This window comes from Corylus avellana, chromosome 5 (assembly GCF_965113065.1).
Source record: "Corylus avellana chromosome 5, dhCorAvel1.hap1.2, whole genome shotgun sequence".
NCBI lineage: Eukaryota > Viridiplantae > Streptophyta > Magnoliopsida > Fagales > Betulaceae > Corylus > Corylus avellana.
The window spans coordinates 25022106-25041015 of NC_142494.1; the positions used below are offsets into that span (position 1 = coordinate 25022106).

The 18910-nt window shown below is 36.3% G+C and overlaps 2 protein-coding genes across 3 annotated transcripts; one reads left to right on the top strand and one right to left on the bottom strand.

Annotated features, from left to right (window-relative positions):
* Positions 1-43: 43 nt before the first annotated feature.
* Positions 44-5291, top strand: LOC132180568 (U11/U12 small nuclear ribonucleoprotein 59 kDa protein). The gene is made up of 9 exons (XM_088517015.1): positions 44-298; positions 532-685; positions 843-1185; positions 1277-1360; positions 2387-2452; positions 3321-3393; positions 3847-4235; positions 4441-4481; positions 4633-5291. The coding sequence occupies exons 1-9, from the start codon at positions 109-111 to the stop codon at positions 4709-4711; spliced, it is 1419 nt and encodes a 472-aa protein (XP_088373141.1). The 5' UTR covers positions 44-108; the 3' UTR covers positions 4712-5291.
* Positions 5274-18521, bottom strand: LIG6 (DNA LIGASE 6). 2 transcript variants are annotated; one of them, XM_059593439.2, is made up of 19 exons: positions 15968-18521; positions 15735-15852; positions 15514-15595; positions 14880-14982; positions 14674-14770; positions 13552-13654; positions 11881-12009; positions 11522-11569; positions 10754-10851; positions 10579-10644; positions 9458-9617; positions 9186-9293; positions 7848-7897; positions 7218-7252; positions 7033-7094; positions 6791-6952; positions 6606-6694; positions 5882-5981; positions 5274-5722 (listed from the first exon to the last, which is right to left on the bottom strand). In XM_059593439.2, exons 1-19 carry the CDS (start codon positions 18414-18416, stop codon positions 5414-5416), a joined length of 4368 nt encoding a protein of 1455 aa, XP_059449422.2. In that variant the 5' UTR covers positions 18417-18521; the 3' UTR covers positions 5274-5413. The 2 variants fall into 2 exon arrangements, with proteins under 2 accessions (XP_059449422.2, XP_059449423.2); XM_059593440.2 differs by lacking the exons at positions 5274-5722; positions 5882-5981; positions 6606-6694; positions 7848-7897 and having other exon boundaries at positions 6862-6952.
* Between the last annotated feature and the right edge of the window lie 389 nt (positions 18522-18910).

Consider the following 18910-nt stretch of genomic DNA (forward strand, 5'->3'; position numbering starts at 1 on the left):
ATTTTTGTTTTTAATCTTTTTTTTCTCCTGTTAGATTACTCTCGTACGGCTCTATACCTAAATAATTAAAATACTCACCAAATTATTGAAATATTGGGTGCAATTTTGATGAGCATATGTGAAAAAAATAGGGAGTATTGTCTCTCTCTCTCTCTCTCTCTTCTTCTTTTTTTCAACCTCCGACCTCCAGCCAAGCGTGAAGCGTCTCACCACCGAAACTCCGGCGCCGCTTCCAGCTCCGTCGCCCGCTTCTCCGCCGACCTCCGACCTTCAGCCAACTCATCGTTTACTTGCTTCGGTACCACTCTCTCTCTCTCTCTCTCTCTCTCTCTCTATAGAATATAGAATTCACAGACCCCAGGTCTTTTATCGCTGATTTGCAGTTCAGCTACACCGGTAACAAGTTTTGTATGGAAAATTTCAACTTTTTGGGAAAGAGTTGATTTTTCAGCTGGGTATTCTTTTTCTGCTTCAAATATTCGTTTTTTTTTTTTTTTTTTTTTGATTCTCTTATATATACATTTTTTGTAGCAATGAATCCGGTTCCATTCCAATCCGCGGCACCACAGCTGTGGTTTCCGATGTTACCGCCTAACCCGCCAATGTCGCGTGCCTTTTGGGAGACTCAAAATGTGAAGGATCGGCTTAGAGAGCTACAAGATGCTCTTGATCTTGCACAAGCAATGTATGTCCCAATCCCAATTGCATACGCCTTTATTTCACTGTCAAATCGTTTATGTGCCCATTTGGTAGCATTCTGTGTTCGTTTTGTTTGTTATTATCATGCCCACATTGCACGCAACTGAAACGAGTTGTGTTAATTGAATCAATATCCTTGATAGGGAGAACGAGTTAGAGATGTTGTCAATGATCAAAGATGGTAAAGGGTGTATGGAAGATGAAGGCTATTGGTCCAATGGCATTTCGGTTCATGGGTTCAAAAAAAATTTGGAAGATAAGGGGGTTAGTATGGAATCCCAAGAGTCGTGTTCAGTGGTTGCGGCGAATACATTGATGGCAAAATTAAGAGCTCAGCTTGAACCATTTAGGGTGATCATGGATGAAAGGACTCCATGGGAAGAAAGGTCTGCCGCTGTTAGATTGTCAAATAAAATTGGGAAGTATAAACGAAATAAACTTTGGAGGAAAAGAAAGAGGAAGCGCATTGCAGAAATGTGCTCAAAGGTGGTGTCCTTTCTGCCTCTCTTTTGGTTTTTGGGCTTATGTTGGACGGATGCTTAGTTTGTTTCTTTTCTTTTATTGTTTTGACAATTAGGAGCGTGAACTATTTGAACAAGCCGATCAAGAAGCTGATGAATGGAGGGCTAGGGAGATTGCTAATGATATTGCAAAGCGCAAGGTATTGGATACTTACATGTTAGGCTACACTTTTCAACCAGTATTTGTTTGTGTTAGTCTATGGAAATGTACTGCTAATCAATTTAGTTTAGCAGCCAATATAAAATCCTTTTTTCTGAAGAGTCTTTAGTTCAAATCTTTGAGTAAGGTTATTTGTTTTTGACAGTTTCTGTGGTTTTGAAAAATATTTCATCCATTTTGGAAGCAAATTAAGATTCTGTTTCGCATATGGAACCAAGGAGGAGCCAATTTTAGACCATAGAGAGTTAAGTGACTGATTGTTATGGAGTGCAGGTTGGGTGGCGATAAAGGACATCAATAAAGAGAGTCAAATTAGATACTTTTCATGCTTAACACAAAATGTTGTCTCTAAAGTTTTAGAAAACTAGAATAGTGTGGCAACTTTTGTGTTGCTAAACCCATATGATGACATGAGGTACCACGAATAATGTGGATTTGTTAGCAAGAATAGCAGCTCTCTTAAACTCCCTCTTTTCTTATCAAAACTATTTGTACTTCTATTCATTAAACAAATTCATTCTTGTTAGAATTTCAAGCTATGCTCATTGTATGGCCAGTCTCAAGTAAATATAGCACTTGTAATCTTGTATGGATACTGTTAAATCACCAACTGTCCCAAAATTTTAAGCTACTAGAAAATTGTGAATTTAATCGTTTAATTAATATTATAATCGTTACATCATCTGTTTCCTGTTAGTTATTTAATAAATGAGCAGATTAAAGGTTAAAGCACAGGATTTTTAGTGGTGAACATCAACAATTATCTATATTTCTTCACATATTGTCCTTTTTAAATTTATGTATTTTTTATTTTTATTTATCTTGACACAATTGTAAAAAATTTGTTTAACTAGGTTGTCTGGTCCTCTATTTTGACCCGGAACACTGACAGGATCACAATTGTTTCCTTTTTTTGGGCTTTCATTCATTGTGTTGATGACCAGTTGTCTTTGCAGTTTGTAGGCTTAATATTTTTTCTCAGTGACTGAGGCATGTGACTTTGCAGGTAGAGAAGATGAAAGAAGTTGCAAATATTAAAGCAAGAGAGGAGAGAAAGAGACTAGAATTGGAGGTGAGCGTTGGTTGTACATGCCACATAAATGTGTTATGTAGAAACTTCGTTTGTTAAGATGTCGTTCGGTACCGAGTATCCAGTGCATGTGGACCATAGTTAAAAGTTCCCCATATGATATGCCTGAAAATGAAATATCTACTAATACCCTTTTTCCCCTTTTCCTTCTTTCTTCTTCTTCTTCCTCTTTTTTTTTTTTTTTTTTTTTTCCTGTTTAAGATAACTTCATCCTTCTACCTCATATGAATTCTATTCCCACATTCTGCTTTTCCTGGGTTCAAGCCTATGATCATATTTTTCTGTCTTGAGCAACATTATCATTGGCTTTCCTCTTACCGCTTCTTACATACCCATGCAGTAGTTAGTCTTTGCCGCGCATAAAAAGCACACTTTCATCTAGAATGTTCAGATATTTTTGCCTTGTTTGGCAAGCTTTTTCAAAATATTTTTCGCTTACACACTCACCTTTTAAGAAGTAGAGGTCAGCCTTGTTACTTATAAAAAAAATTAAAAAACAAAGTGGAGTTGTCCCTTCACCAGAGGTGGGTCTCCCCTCCACAACCACGGTGGGCAGCAGTGGTGGAACTCCACTTCCTATCCTCATTCTGTCTTTTCGCCACATGTTTTCTCCAACTGATTTGATTTGTCTCTTTCCCAATCCATATATTGATATGAGATCATTTGATGGTGAGATACTATTTTTCATGTTTTCTACCAGTGCCATTATCATGCTCTGGGGAAAGAAAATGCGCATTGTGTGGAACTTTTTTTCATGTGGAAGACCTTGCTTGGATAGCAATGATCTGATGTAATTCAAAGGGTACTACCATTTATCTCTCTGCCTGACACAATGTTTTTTATATTTCAGCTTGAGCAGGTATTAATCGTGGAGAAATTGCAAGAGTTGCGTTCCATTAGGATCCAAAAATTGAAGAAACAAGGTCTGCTTTCCAATGGTTCTTATTCTTTTTAGTACTTGTCTCAGTTGTGGCAAATGTTCTATTTGCTTAAAATGTAAATCTGGCGAGTTGTATATCAGGTTGCGTGTAACCACAGAGGAACACATTTCACATATCAAGTATAATATGAATACTTCTTGACCATTACAAATTGTGTAATATCTCAACATCAAAGTTGAATTTAATTGCAATATTATGTTGCTGTTATACTCTCTGACGTTAATTTGATTAATATTGTCATATTACTGAACAGACAGGCCCTTCATGCTTGCCATTTTTGATAGGGCACGATGATATGCACGACTTTATTCATATTATTTTTGTGTTACTGTAATTTGGTTTATATGGTACTATGTAAATGAGATTTAACTGCAATGTTCAATATATTTGATTCAATAATTACACATACTTATTGTTGGTTGGATAATTATGCAGGTCATTTCCTTCCCGAGGAGGATGACAAGTTTCTTGAGAGAGTTCAAGCCGCGGTTGAAGAAGAGGAGCGCCAGGCAATTGCTGCAGCTGACACAGATGCTGCTAGGGAGGCCATTGCAACTGCTGAGGAATCTAGGAAACCCCTCCAGAGTCACGGGCCTGACTCAAAAGTTCTAAGCAGTGATAAAGGCGGTAATAAGGAAAGTATAGACCCAATATATGAAACTGAAAATTATAAAGGCCCCACTACAGTCACTGCCAGTGATGGTGGAAAACAAGGATCAGAGGGACAAGGATTTAGTGGAGCTTATGAATCTGTGGCAAATCTACCGTTAGAGTTCTATCATTATTATCATGGCAGCAATACTGATATGGGCACGCTTATTGAGGTGATTTCAATTAGTACCTCTTCAAGTTTCTACGTACCTTGCAAGATACAACTATCTACTGTGTTCATGTAATTGATTGCCTGATATTCCAGTGCTAGTTTAATTAACTGCTCCCTGGATGGCCATGTAATAATAGATAGCCCATGCACATACCAGCATCTGATTTTGTTTAGATTTAAATCTTAATAAGGTCCGCTGCTTGCAGGTGAGAAGAGCATGGGATGCATATATAAGACCAGGAGGAAGGTAAGGATGTCATTCCTTTTTGGTATATGCCGCTTGCTTTAATGTAATTACAGGCACAACACCTCCACTAGCGTTGGACCCCCCCATTCATTCTGCATTATTTTTTTACTTCCAGTTTCATCATCTGTAATTGCTGTTAAATTTGGTGCAGCCGCATACCAGGGCATTGGGTTCAACCATCTCCTCCAGCTGATGAGATATGGGCATCCTACCTGGTGAGGCTTAAATGATGCCTGGACTGCAGAGTTTATGGCTGTTTTTGCTGAAAAAAACATGGTGATATGTTGCAAGTTTGATTGCATTTGGCAAACTCATTTTCCTCATCTGGTAGGCATTTAATGTACTAGATATCCATTTAAAGATACAGGAGTTTGAAGTCAACTACAAGTGCACATGTAGCTTATTACAAAGACTGGTGCGAGCCTGAGTGTTAGATACCTGGAGTGGACCAAAGTCTGAAGCTCTCAATATCCAGAAACAAGACGTCACCAAAAGACATTCGCAGAGAGCATATACAGGAAGGCTTATATACGGCATCAAGGAATCCATTACAGGAAGAGGAGGGTTTGCATACTGTTGCCGCTTGCTTTTTGTTCAAAGTTATGGACGATCATATATATAATGTGTGTCCATTTTACCCAAATAAATAAGCAGGATATATGTACTAGGGTTATCAAGAAGAGGTTTTTTTTCTCTCTTTTCATTGGGAGTAGGTGGGGTGGATGGGGGTGGAAATGAGGGTTATTGCTTATTATGCAGAAGTGGGACATTCAATGTAATTTGAAATTTAAAACGAAATCCTTTTCAGTATTGTTCAAAATGCAGCAACAGATAACGTAGCAAAACTTCAACTGCATCTCATCCTTTGTACACTACACATGCCGCTACTTGAACTGCAAAAGCAGCTTATGTACAGAATAACAAAGGACTGATCAATCTTCAGCTGGCACGTCCATCTTTCGAGTCTGAGATTGAAACATTTCAGCTATATCTGCAGCTGTGCTACATTCTTCGGGATTTCTATCAGAAACAGAGCGGATGAATCTAGGGAATCTGATTGAGATTCCACGAGATGGATGAACCAAACCTATGGCAGCCTTGTGAACTGGTGACACTGTGAAGTCTGCACCCCTTATTTGCCAAACAACTTCTGGTGAAAACCACATATCAGGCAACTCGGCTGTTAGATAATAAGCTGGCTTTTTAGACAGGATCCTGTCCCTAGAAAATAAATCTTTCATCTGCATTACAATGTAGAAATCCTTGGTTATTGTCGAAAGCATGCAACAGCATAACCAAAACCTCGCCTCATAAATCAGCTGAAGACTAAACCTTATGAAGCTTTAAGCAACAATTACCTATCAAAAATAACTAACTATGCATGCAACATCCACACTTACCTCTGTGTAAAAAGAATCTGAGAATCCGGACATGACACGGCATACGCTTTGGAATTCCTCAGTGTCAGGGTTGTAACATGCCATAAGAAATGGACTGTACCTGTAACATAAGAGAGTCAAACTCAATCTGTAAGACCACTCAAACTCATTGAGGATTCACATAGAAAGCATCAGCACAAATGGAATCACATCACTGAATATTGCTTTAGTAATAAAATAGATACCTTACTGCCACTTCTTTATGTCTTTATACACTTACATGTTACTATTTGTTTATATACACTTATTTAAAATATAAGTATATAAAAATATTATACATATACATGAGAATGTGTGTGTGTGTGTGTGTGTGTGTGTGTGTTCGATTGGACACTACAATGTGAAACACTCTAATCCTATCCAATGCCTGGCTTCAACTGTAACTTGTTAACCTTTTGAATCTGATGAGTCCACAACGCCCACCAACAACCAACCTACAGCTCAATGTTTATTATTTTTCAATGTGACCAAAAATGAATTAAGAATTCCTGTTATTAATGATACGTTTTCTTTGTTTATGTTCTTTTTCCCTGTTCCAATGGTTCTACTATAAACTGAAATTTTGTGCCTTAAATGGTTCAGCATGGCAAGAGTGAACCATTTGTAATTTCATGCAAATTCCAAATTGTGTCGTAGCAACTAACCAACCACGGGCATGAAAAAGCATAAAGAAATGAGGTATTACCATCCAGCTTTTCTCCCATTACCATGCCAAGCACCGATTGGGACTAAATCAAGAGAGTCATTCAATCCTTCCACATAGTCTCGCTTGACCTTCAAACAAAATAAGAGTGTCAATCAGAGGTCAATCATTTTCTTGCTCTCTGTTCATCAGATAGTGAAGTAGCTAAATGATCATATTCCAATAACCTTTAACCATGTGTCAGTACGCTTTGATGGAGAATATTCAGCATCAACATCCAGTGATTTAACCATGATCCCTTCACATGAGGAGCGGAATGCATCTTCAAGAAAAGAGCTTATCTTACTTAACGTGGCTTCATTGGTCAAACAAGTATCATCTGCTTCGACCTACAAACAGATAAATCATATAAACCGCCGATTGAACTATAATATAAAAAATAAATAAAAGATGAAACTCAAGCACTTACTGTCATTTCCTTTGCATATTCAAAATATCCCAACTTCTCATCATAAAACAAATCCTTCAGTTCTGTGAATGTTTGGCACAAAGGATTTAAAGGATTAGATTACAGTATACTTTCACAGAAAATAAGGTCTCTTGAATCCAGCAAAATGAAAGAATAACTGCATCATAGAATGTGGAGACACATACTTTTTCGTCTGTGGCGGAGAGAAAAGCTCAACAGCCTGTAATAGAGTAAGATATTAGCTAAATTCAAAATTAATCCCAAAGATAAGCAACAAATTGGATGACAATAATAAAACCACTGGCCCATTTTACCCCATGTAACCCCCAATTCCACAACACCCCCCCCCCAAAGGCAGTCGGGACTCTTTTCAGACTGCACTAATTTATCAGCACAGGTAGACCCCCCGTCCGCATGTACCAAGCAAAATAACTCCTTGGGGATGGCCACTAGCACCACTCCATCACACTCCCATCTCTAATTTCTCCCCAGGCCTTGGCTCAGGTAGTGATGCGAGCATAGATAGACTTGGGTCAGAGTACCCTCAATTCTTGCCCAGCCACCAAAGAAAGAAGAATACATCTACAATGATGAATCTCAAAATTGCCCTTTTGAGAATACATGGAATCAGTGATATCAAAAAAAAAAAAAAGTGTTCAGTAATGTTATGCATATCTAAAAGCGCCGAGGGGCCCACCTTTAGTACACAAGAAGTATATAAGAGAATGCAAAAATGTAAAAACATTGTTGTATTTATAGTTTTGTCCTAAAGTTTCAATATACATATATGAGACAAAAACACCCAAAATAATTACCGCTCTCCATTAGCAAACATTATATCAAAGACAAACACGCAAATATCAACCTGCATGTAAAGAAACTGTCAGAAACATATCCAGAAATTTAAACAAAAGCATAGTTGATGAAAAATAACAAAAAAGGAAATAAAGAAAGTAAACTTTACTGCGAAACAGTAATATACATCATATTACTACAATTTTTTAAAAAAAACAGCTATAAGATCCATCACCAAGGTTTGTCACCTATTAGCTATTCTCTCATCTCTCTGTCACTTATTAACACAGACATGAATAGCACCACCTTATATTTACTGGTCAAGCTCTCTCATAATGAAATTTCACGTGTTCATTGCCCATTGAACAAGACAAGATAGATTAAATAAACAAATGGTTCATATTTGACAAATTTGATGTAAACTATGAAACACATAATTGCATGAAAAGAATTGATTAGTTCTCTTTCACCATCACAAGATCATATAGTCTCCCTCCTTCCTCTACAAAGTTGAACCCATGAACCCACACTGAACCCACACTATGATTCAACTCTGCTTCCCTTACTATAATTATCTCCTCAAATCAGATTCCTTGACCTAATTCATTTGAATATTATTTCAAAAGTTCCACTTAAGATACTCATCCATCCAAGTGCTGCTTTGTCCCATTTAACCCAAGAACTGGACCCATCCCAACCTCATTGAATTCATACAGTACCATTCTAAGATTAAATGATTAAATTTATCCCTTCCTATCAACTTAAGCTTTTGGAATAAGTGATAATATGAGAGGTCATGTTGAGCCTAACTGTATAGGCAGATAAATCTGTCCTACATCAACCATGTTGAGCCCAATTGTATAGGTAGTAACCTTCTGCTACTGTCAAGAATATAAAACACAACACCTAATTTTATAAACATAGCCGTAAAAACGTATACAATAAAATTAAAAATAAGAAAAATGTTCAATTAAAACAATTGGAATACGAGGAATCTACACAGGCCAGCTTCAAAAAATAGCATGCAACAGTCATAACAGAATTCTATCTCTTTCCTTTTTTACGTAGCATCTCAAAGGGAATCACAAGTACTTACAAACATCCTTTTAATTTCTATCCTATGCTTATAACAATACTAATAAACTAAAAGGCTTCACTATGTAAAGAGAGGAAAACTTCTTGCATTTTCTTCGAGAAATATAGCAAATAATTACCAGAACCCCTAACATAAAAATTGTTCGCAAGAAATTATGTTCAATAAATTGGCACCAAAGTTAAGAAAAACAGTCTTTAGCTTTCATAATTAAGCATTGAATCATTGGACCCTATCATGACACAAAATAGGTAATGCATCAAACCTTCACACTATCCACTGTAATAAAGGTATCTTTGCTCCCTCTCCCTCGTGAAGATAGTTCTTGGAAGGACATGAGTCTGCAGCCATTCTTCCTATCAACTGCAACAACCTGAAACCAGAAAGAACCACATTAGGAATGATTCTGAGTGCTTAGTTTATGATCAATCATGTATCACCTTGAAAATAAACCAGTTCTTACCTTTAAAAAAAAGGATAGAGAAAAGGTTCAATCCTCAAATGACAAAGAAGCATCTGGCACTAATATGTTCTTACCTCTGTATCCAGTACAAAAGTCATTGCAGCAGGCTTACACGACTCCTTAATTATATTAATCAAATCTGGAAACCTTGATGTTGTTTCATCCCCATTTCGTGAAAAAATGCGTACAGATCCATCAACTAATTTGTGAATTTGGGCACGCTGACCATCATATCTGAAATTGCAACAACAGAAACCAGTTCAGCAGGTAATGCAGCCAGCTTACCAAAAATAATATATTCTCCACCACTAAACTAATTATGTTCATCAAGAAATTGTACCATGATGACTGAACAAAAGCAAAGAGAAACAGAAGTGATCTCTTATGAGAAGGAAAATAATATAAAAGCCTATGGATAAAGAACAAAAAAAAGAAAGTTGAAGTTCCCAAGTGTGGATTATCACGATGATGGGAACCTGCAGGAGCAAATATGAAGAACAATTTGAAGTTCAGGACATAAAAACGAGAATCCAACAAAAAAGCTAAAAGTGATATTCCCTTTAAGACCTAAATCAAGCCTGGCATTATGTATTAAAAAAAAATGGAAGCTGCTTGCCCAGATGATCAACATTCACTATTGCTACTCTATTTCCCTTAGCACAGATCTTCTCTCTTCAGACATGAAGGAAAAAAAAAAAAAAGCATCTACTGCACCGCCGTACTAATGAATAGTGTTTATTCACCACAAACGCCTAGATCTGATAGAGTATAAGTTGTAGTACACTAAACTGATTTTGCTGTAGTTCAATAATTACATGCTAAGGCTGGAGTTAGATTATTTTCTTTTACCACACTAGTAACTTTAGCATTTGTTATCATGTTCAATATGTTCATGTCTCTCCTCATCTTGCATGCAGTTATATTCTTTCAATTCTACCATTATGATGTCAGTATGGTAGAGTTAGATAAAATACAGTAAAAATCACAATAATGTTCTCAATACAACCAAAATTGTGTGCAATATTTATTATTATCTCCAAATAAGAATTTCAACATGACTACTGTAGTCTGTTGCCTGTCCCTCTGTTAGTAAGCCTAGTTTATAATATGATTCAGTGAAACTTTAAAGAACGGCATGGAGGAAATCAAAACAGCATTAGAAAAGAAATTATCTACTAAAGAATAAAAAGCATACTTATATTCACATGTAAAGGCTTTATTTTGGAAGAGCTTCAGCGCTTGCGGGATACCATTGGTGATTCTACCACAAGGAACAAATGACACAAACAATAAGCCAAAACATTCGCATGCATCATGCATAACTTGGAAAAGGGAGAAAAAGAAGCATATAGTGCATCAAGAATATATACTTTGCAAGCATAGGCTTAATAGGTATTCCTGGAACCATTGACAAAGTTGAAGAAGAAAATTCAATGCCCTTGATCATGAGAGAGGGAACAACCAGATCCTGCTTACAATTATCAAACAGCAGACAAGCGTTACATTTTGAGATAGTGATTTCAACAAATACATGTCCCTGATTCTTAAAAAAGTTTGTCACAAGAAAGGAGTATATATGACTTTTTTTTTTTTTTACTTTTCTATTTTCTTTGTCTCCGTATAATTTTAAGACTTTATCTATTATTGCTCAAGAATTTGAATGAAAAGAAAGGAGTATATATGTCTTTCTTTGAAACAAAGAAAATGGAAAAATAAAACAAAAATGGCTTTCTTTAAAACAGGCAGATTTATTTATTCATTTTTATGCTGTGATTTCCTAATTCTCATAAAACAAATGCATTGTACTGCATTTGGAACGACAAAATACTGTGATCTTTTCTTTTCTTTTCTTTTTTCATTTAACCACTTTACAACTTGTAAAAACAAAAATGATTTTCCCAGTGATAACTAATGTCCTGGAAATTAAGTATGTTGTTATTTTCTCACCTTCAGCTAAGACAAATTAACAAATAAAACACATTCTATTATCAACATATGAAAGGAAACATTTATTTTCATTACACATTGCAAAATAAAGAGATTTAGCAAACAGCAAAAAGAAAGTTCAAAAAATTTAGTTGCCAGAGAAGAAAAAAGAAAACAGAAAAGAACCTTATTGCATAAAAATCGATACTAACCAAATTGGGGACTATATTATAGGCTTCAACTACAGTCGCAGAAAGGCACTGACAAGAAACCAAAAGATCAAATAAGCAACAGAAATGCTATAAAAAACAAATCATGATACATAATAAGTATGGCCACATAAAATTAAATGATTGAATACAAAATGAACTTTTCATAATAAAATTAAAATATAGAAGATGAAGAAGATACTTTTTATTATAAAAACTCTACAAAAATGTTCAGAGATTATGCCAAAAACTCATTTGTTTAAATCAGTGATAAGATAGGATGAACATCTTTAATAAAAAAAAAAAAACAACTAAATGATGAAAAAATGCCAGCATCCATTACAACTAGCAGAAATAATCACCTGAAGCTTCTCCTTCAAATTTTCAACTCTTCCTTCATGGTAAAAGTTAGGGCAGGAATTAATAAAGACAGCTTGAGCCAAAGCAGGAAGAACAGTTCTCATCATTGCTCCAATCCGTAAATTCCTGACCTGCACAGAAATGATACTTAAAACTGGGTACAGACAGAAAATGGTTCAAAACAATAAGTTAAACATATTTAAGTTCCACCATTCACAAGTCTCATTCAAAAATAATAATTTCTCTGTTCCACAAAATGTGAAAGTTTATCAATCACCCACATTTTAATGAACAAAAACCCTTCCGAACGTCCTTTGATGGGCCAATAGAGGTGGGCTCAAATTTGAAAATGTGAGTTCAATCTAAGGCTAATATGAGAAGTTAAATGCATAAATGCTTTCATTTTCGAAAAACTTAATCTATTTTGCGACAACCAAGAAAGAAAATCACAATCATATACTGTGCAATGGAATGAATATATTTTCTCAGTAATCATAGAATCCAACCAGGATTAAAAGATAACCATAGAATCCAACCTGGCTTAAAAGACATACTTTTCAGTGCATCACACATGAATACAGAAGATTTTAATTCTTAAATTTTGTTGCAAGAAAAACAAAGTAGAAGACCATGAGAAAGCAAAATAATTAAGCAAAGTGAAAGGCGAAACACTCTTTCTCAGGGAATCAAAAGCACAAATGACAAAATAAAGGTAAAGCAACTACATTTTCACCCTATCTATTTCAGCTATCTCTATTTTTTGTATAGCATGAATGTTTTCAAAAATTAATTATTATTATTATTTTTTGATAAGTAAATCAGTTTTATTAAATGCGTAGACGCCCCAAAGTACACTAGGAGTATACAAAGGATCACCTAACTAGGATGAGAAAAACGTACAAGGAACTCATCATAGCTAACCGACACCGGATAAACATACGTTACAGTCCAAAGATACAAAGTATGAATATAAGAGGATAATATATCCTCAGAGGACCTTTCCAAATCCTCAAAGCACCTATTATTTCTCTCTCCATAAACACCAAAAGAAGCAAGTATTCAAAAATTAATCTATGCTATATTTTTCAATTTAAATAAATATTTAGGCCCTTTAATGATAAATGAGTAAGAATTATTAAACAAGAAGCCCAAATGATAAATGTAAACTAGAGGGCACAAGGAGAAATAAATAGGAAAGCCTTGGTTACACGGTGGTGCTACAACGGGGATCAAAAGAAATTTGAAGCTCAACCGCCTAGAGCAAAAACACCTGAACCTTAAACACTTCCTTCCTCACTACCGTGCAAAAGCTTCCTCAAACAATAAACGTTTGATTTCAATCCCAACCAAAAAAGTAAACAGTGAGACAAACAGGTCACAAGAATTAGAGGTTGCACTAAATCAGAGACAGACCAGAGGCTCCATCCACATCATGTTACAGAAAAGTTAAACCCCCCCCCAAATTTAAAAAATAATAATAATAATTAATAAATAAGTACATACATCATAGGGAGAAAAAAAAAAGAAAAAAGAAAAAGGTTTAAACAGGTAAGTGCAGATTAGTGGTTTTAGACTTCACCCTTTCTTTCCTTACATTATCCTATTAAAAAGACAAAGATCACTATTAATTAAGTGTAGACATTTCCCAAGCAAAACTATATTAAGAATCTTACCAAAGTTCTAACAAGAAACTTCATCTCCTTCTCTCTACAAGAACACATGAGATTTACCATGAGGCTTTTCTTTCGAACATTACTTCCACTGCCTGTTTGTACACTGATGAATACCATATAAGAAGAGCGAGGATAAAAGTAATTTCACAATTCACATAACAAAGTGCTTGCATTTAGTACCTGAGTTAAAATATTTAAATCAATAAAATCTTATGATTATGGAATTTGAATAATTTTTTTGATAAGTATAAAAATTGACTACATAATATGAAAAGAAATTAGAACATATTTTCCTTCATAACCATATCTTGCACAATCTAGTAAGCCAAAAACTCCACAAGCATAATCAAATCCCTTCAGTGTAAGTGTGTAATGGTTCAATCCCTAGGTAATTCCCTAGCCATGTTGATAATTCCCTAAGCATTAGTAAATTGTAGTATTTTTCAAAATGTCCAACCAAAGACCAAAAGGATTTTTTTTTTATTTTTTTTAAAAATAATCGAAATATCATTAAAAGCGTAAGGCGCTCCCAAATACGCAGAAAGTATACAAGAGGAGATTCCTAACTAGTAAGAGTAAAAAGAACAAGAAAATCATGGTAACTAATCACCAAAGGAAAAACAAAAACAGCTGGCCGAAAACCAAAAGAATATAAGAGAAAAAGTGAAAAGAAAAGTCACCACATATATAAAAATTTTAAAATGAAAAATATTTTAATAACATAAACTGTTTTTCATTGACAAAAACAGAACCTATATGAAATAATAATAATAATAATAATAATTAAAATTTTTTTTAAAAAAAATCAGTTATTCATCTTTTTCTTTCTCTCTCTATCTTTCTTTCTTTCTCCTTTTTGAGATAGGCAAATAAACTCATGCACCCATATGCTGTGACCTTACCCTCCACCCATTATTTTATGGGGGAGTGAGATGCCAGTTTGTCCCAAAACTATTATACCTACAAGGCATTACACCCCACTGATATTACCATTGGATTTGTGCTATCATTCTACGAATTATTCCTTATCCACTTTAGAAAACCACCACTGAATAGTCACTAATATGTTTATTAAGCTATAATTTCTGTCATAAATAGAAAACGAAGATAGATTATTCATACCTTATCTTTCGGAGTGCAGAAAATACATCTTTAATTAGAAGTGGTGAAGGAGGGGCAAGTAATGTCTGTGTTTGTCGGCATTCTTGAGCAACATCACCTTTAAGCACAATAGACTATTTCATAGGTTATACAACAACCTTGCAGAAAGACATAGTCCAGCAGACCAAATATAAATCATGAAAAAAAAAAAAAACACTTGTTACTACCAAGATCACCAAGCTTGTTATACATCTCTCTTATTTTGGACCGATTTGTGCCACATGCCTCTTCGAGTGCTGATGTGACCAAACTACCACCAATGTTTAGCTCCTGCAGCATTGTTCTAAAATGAGGACATATTGTTTTATTGCACAGAAGATAAGAAGCTTAATGCCTAAAGACTCTCACCCCTGAGGCTGGGCAGGTTAAAAGACTAGACAAAAGTACTTTACCAGTATTATTGAAGTCTACCAATCAGAAAGTTCCACTCATCTTCCAAAATAACTTAATACTCTTGCAAAAACCTATTAATAAATTTTGGAGCCAGCTACATAGGCTTACCCTTCTGGTCTAACTGAGTCATTGTGCTTTTCAGACTCTAGTGAAACTTGATAGAGCTAATTAAATTAAATCATTTAAATTTGGAGATAGATTTTGAATTCAAATTTACTAGTTCACACAATGACTACCCCAGAATAGTATTGTTTATAATGCAAACAGGAACAAAACTTATTAAACATATTCCTTTACTTATCAAAAAAAAAACTTAATAAACATATTCCTTTGTTGTGATGACTGGCCAAGAAAGGTAAGTCAGCTCCGACTCAAGAACAGGATAAAGATTACAGAAAGAAGACTCACTATATTTTCATGGTCAGCAGCAATCTTATTTGTGCACAAATACACGGCAGGCAGCACATCCTCCGGAGACAAGATCAGCAAACTTTGTCATAAAACCCATTGCAAGCAAAAGAATGAGCCCCAATCAGCCAAGACTAATAAAATGCAACCCGTCGTATCATTACAGGAAGAATAAAAGATTTGTACACACAGTATCAAATATGCAATCTGTAGCAATAAACCTTCTGAACATATTGCACAACATAGAAGTAGCTTTTATCTTTCCCTTTTCGTCCTCGAGCTGCCCAAATGTTCTTGCAAGATGTATATATGGAGCAGGTTGTCCACTCCTCCAGCATGCTGCAAATGTACATCAATGTGAAAGATTGCCATTTGGAAGATATCTAGAAGCTAAAGATATCAACAAGAAAGCTCAAGATGTTGAATAACATCTACAAGATATAAAATAACCAACCATGCTCTATAGGACTGTATTTTTCCGGCGGTAGTGATACAAGAGTTGCATCCGCATCCTTTGTTAATAATGCCTGAACAGAGATATCAGGAATACATTCTGATCTCTCTGGCACCTTCTTCGTTTGGCCAGGAGAGCAGTTGTCGACACCACTCTGTAAAAGAACTGGTTTGCTAGAGTCACTAAGGTCACCCTTAGGATTACAGTAGTATATATCCAATGCCTTATTTATATCTCCTTTTGTCTTCTTTAGGATGTTGGCAGCATGGCTTTTAGATGACTCGTTACCATTTATTATTTGAATAAACAGATCTATTTCATCCTCGTATAACTTGGCAGCAGCATCAGGCAACAGATTTTCATCTTTAGGGCATTGCTCAAACGTACTTCCAACCTTACCACCTTGAGAAACATCAGGCAAAACTTTACTGAAAAATCTTGTAATTGTAGGTTGTTTTGACCCACCAGAGCCCGATGTTGAATTGACCTTTGCTTTCTTGTTTAGCTTATTCACAGTATTCATTTTCCTTTTCCCAGTAGAAGTGCCACTGTTAATTGAATTGACTTTTACTTTCTTGTTTGGCCCATCGCCAATAGTCCTATTCATTTTTCCAGGAGAAATGCCACTGCCACTCTTAATCAAATGCATCAGGCAGGCTGGCTCACCGTCTTGACTTAAAGATTTGCCAACAGTTACAACTGGACTGCTCATAACAATACCTGTGTTCAAAAGTGATGCAGAGTCATTAAGTGAGCTGGTCTGAGAAGTAGATGTAGAAGCTGTACAAGCAAAAACTTGCTCATGAAATTCAGTTTCACGTTCATAGAAATTGGACACTGCTTCAACAATATTCCTTCCAGAGCTGCTAATTAGATCTAACATCTGGCTTCGAGTGACCCATGCTGGCAAGCAATCACGAAGCTCCTGAATGATTTTCTCTGTTTCCTCATCATCCAACACAGTTAGATCTTGTGAACCAGGCTGTTTCAGAGAATATGCATCCTCAACATTCAAGACAACTGGATCTTGAGTACCAGATTCTTTCAGAGAAGATGACAAGTCCAAAACAAGATCCGGATCAGTTATTTTAATGGTTTTTCCCTTGGATGCCTTGATCTCGTTCTCCCCGTCCATCCCCTCATTTGAGGCATTGCTGGCACCCTTTTGAACCTTGTCAACCATTTCACAGGACCCTCGATAAAACCCCCTTAAGAACTCTTGCTTGTTGGCCATTTCATCAACTAGCCCAGCAAAATGCTTTCGCATTTTATTAGCATGCTTGCTGTCTAGATTTTCAACATCCAAACCCACCGTAGGAACAACACGCTTGGGTTTCAAAAACTTCACATATTCCCTAAGTTCATCATAGTTTGAATGTTCGCTATAAGGTACAAGATGAATCTCAAACGAATCCTTAGACCTCACCGTAAACTTATTGCGCTTCACTTCATAAGTCCACCCTGTTGGAACAAAACCCACAACCTTAGAGTACCCTCTTTCCTCCATGATCTCCTTCATTTTCACAAAATTAGGCCTAAAATATGGCCATGTCTCACCCAATACATTCCACCCAACAACATGAACATCACTTTCACACTCATCCTCTGTAAACACCCCGCTCTCTCCATACCCCAAAACACGCAAAACCTCCATTTTTCTAGCGTCCACGTGTATCTTCCTACCACACCTCCGCGCAATCTCAAGTAAAATCTTCTCTTTCCCGACAACATAAGTAGCTACAAGAAACAAAACATTCCTCATCGAACCACCCTTATGATATTCACTCCCTATTCTCGCTATCACACTAGCAACATACTCAACAGACTCTTCTTGCGACGGAAACACAAATTTCGGATTACAATACGTAGTATCCAAGAAAACCGCATCGGAACCTATAAATTCAGCTAAAAAAGGGTCTAATTTCATCCAATCACAGAACCGAAAATCGCCCGTGTGAACATACCTATCGAATTCTCCGTTGGGACGTGGAATCCTGAATAAGAATTGCACCGCACCGGGACAATGATTGGCGTCGATGAGCGTAACCTCGCAGCCATCGATCACGACGGTTTCGCGGAGCGGCAACGGGACGACGATCGGCGAAGGGACATTGAGGACTTTGATAAGGAGATTGGCGGTGGTGTGGGAGCAGAAAACAACGCCTTTGGACCAATTGGGGGAGAGGCCGGTGTAGTGGTCGGAGTGGAAGTGGGAGAGGAAGTAGGAGACGGAGAAATCGCCAGCGGAGCGGAAGGCGTCGACTGCGAAACGGGTTTTGGGGACGAGCTTGGATTGTGGGAAAAAGGAAGGAATAGAAGGAAGAGGAAGAGGGAGTGAGAGCGGTGGTGGTGGCGGAAGCGTTTGTTGTTGAGCGAGGGATTGAAGGGCGGTGAGGAAGAGGTGGGAGGAGTCTAGGGTTAGGGTTTTGGAGGACTGGGACGACGCCATGCGCGGGGGTTTCTTGGGGGGCGCTACGATGGGAGATGATCATGAGGCATTGTGGACAACGAAAACTGAAATGGGCGCCAACAATATGTCTGTCTATATGTATACGAAGCATGCAAGTTGCTCCAATTTATCATTCAAAAGATATATAGCTGAGATCCTCCCCAATTTATTCATTATTCATTTGGATTTTTAAATTAAATTACAAATTATTTCAAAATTTTAAATATTTAAAAAAGAAATAGGCATTTTGCTTGGTAAATTATTAATAATCAAAATTAATTTTTTAGCATCAAACCAAATTCTCATGTTATCATAATCATTCTAATATGAATTTGAAGAGAAAATGCAGTAAATTTGAGTATACAAATGGGCATTCTTCATCTTCAATACAAGTGTTTGCAAGAAGAAAAAGAATTTCTGATTTCAATCTTACTATATATAAAGTCATTTCCATACATACAAGTTAATTGTCTATTTGTCTTTGATCTTTTGGT

Excerpts from the sequence above, each read along its gene's own strand:
- LOC132180568 (XM_088517015.1), top strand. The coding sequence starts at position 109 with ATGAGCATATGTGAAAAAAATAGGGAGTATTGTCTCTCTCTCTCTCTC. Across the intron at positions 1,186-1,276 it reads TTGCAGAAATGTGCTCAAAG|GAGCGTGAACTATTTGAACA; the intron begins GTGGTGTCCTTT and ends TTTGACAATTAG. Across the intron at positions 4,236-4,440 it reads ATATGGGCACGCTTATTGAG|GTGAGAAGAGCATGGGATGC; the intron begins GTGATTTCAATT and ends CGCTGCTTGCAG.
- LIG6 (XM_059593439.2), bottom strand. The coding sequence starts at position 18,416 with ATGGCGTCGTCCCAGTCCTCCAAAACCCTAACCCTAGACTCCTCCCAC. Across the intron at positions 7,095-7,217 it reads TCTCCGCCACAGACGAAAAA|AACTGAAGGATTTGTTTTAT; the intron begins GTATGTGTCTCC and ends AAACATTCACAG. Across the intron at positions 6,953-7,032 it reads AATATGCAAAGGAAATGACA|GTCGAAGCAGATGATACTTG; the intron begins GTAAGTGCTTGA and ends ATCTGTTTGTAG.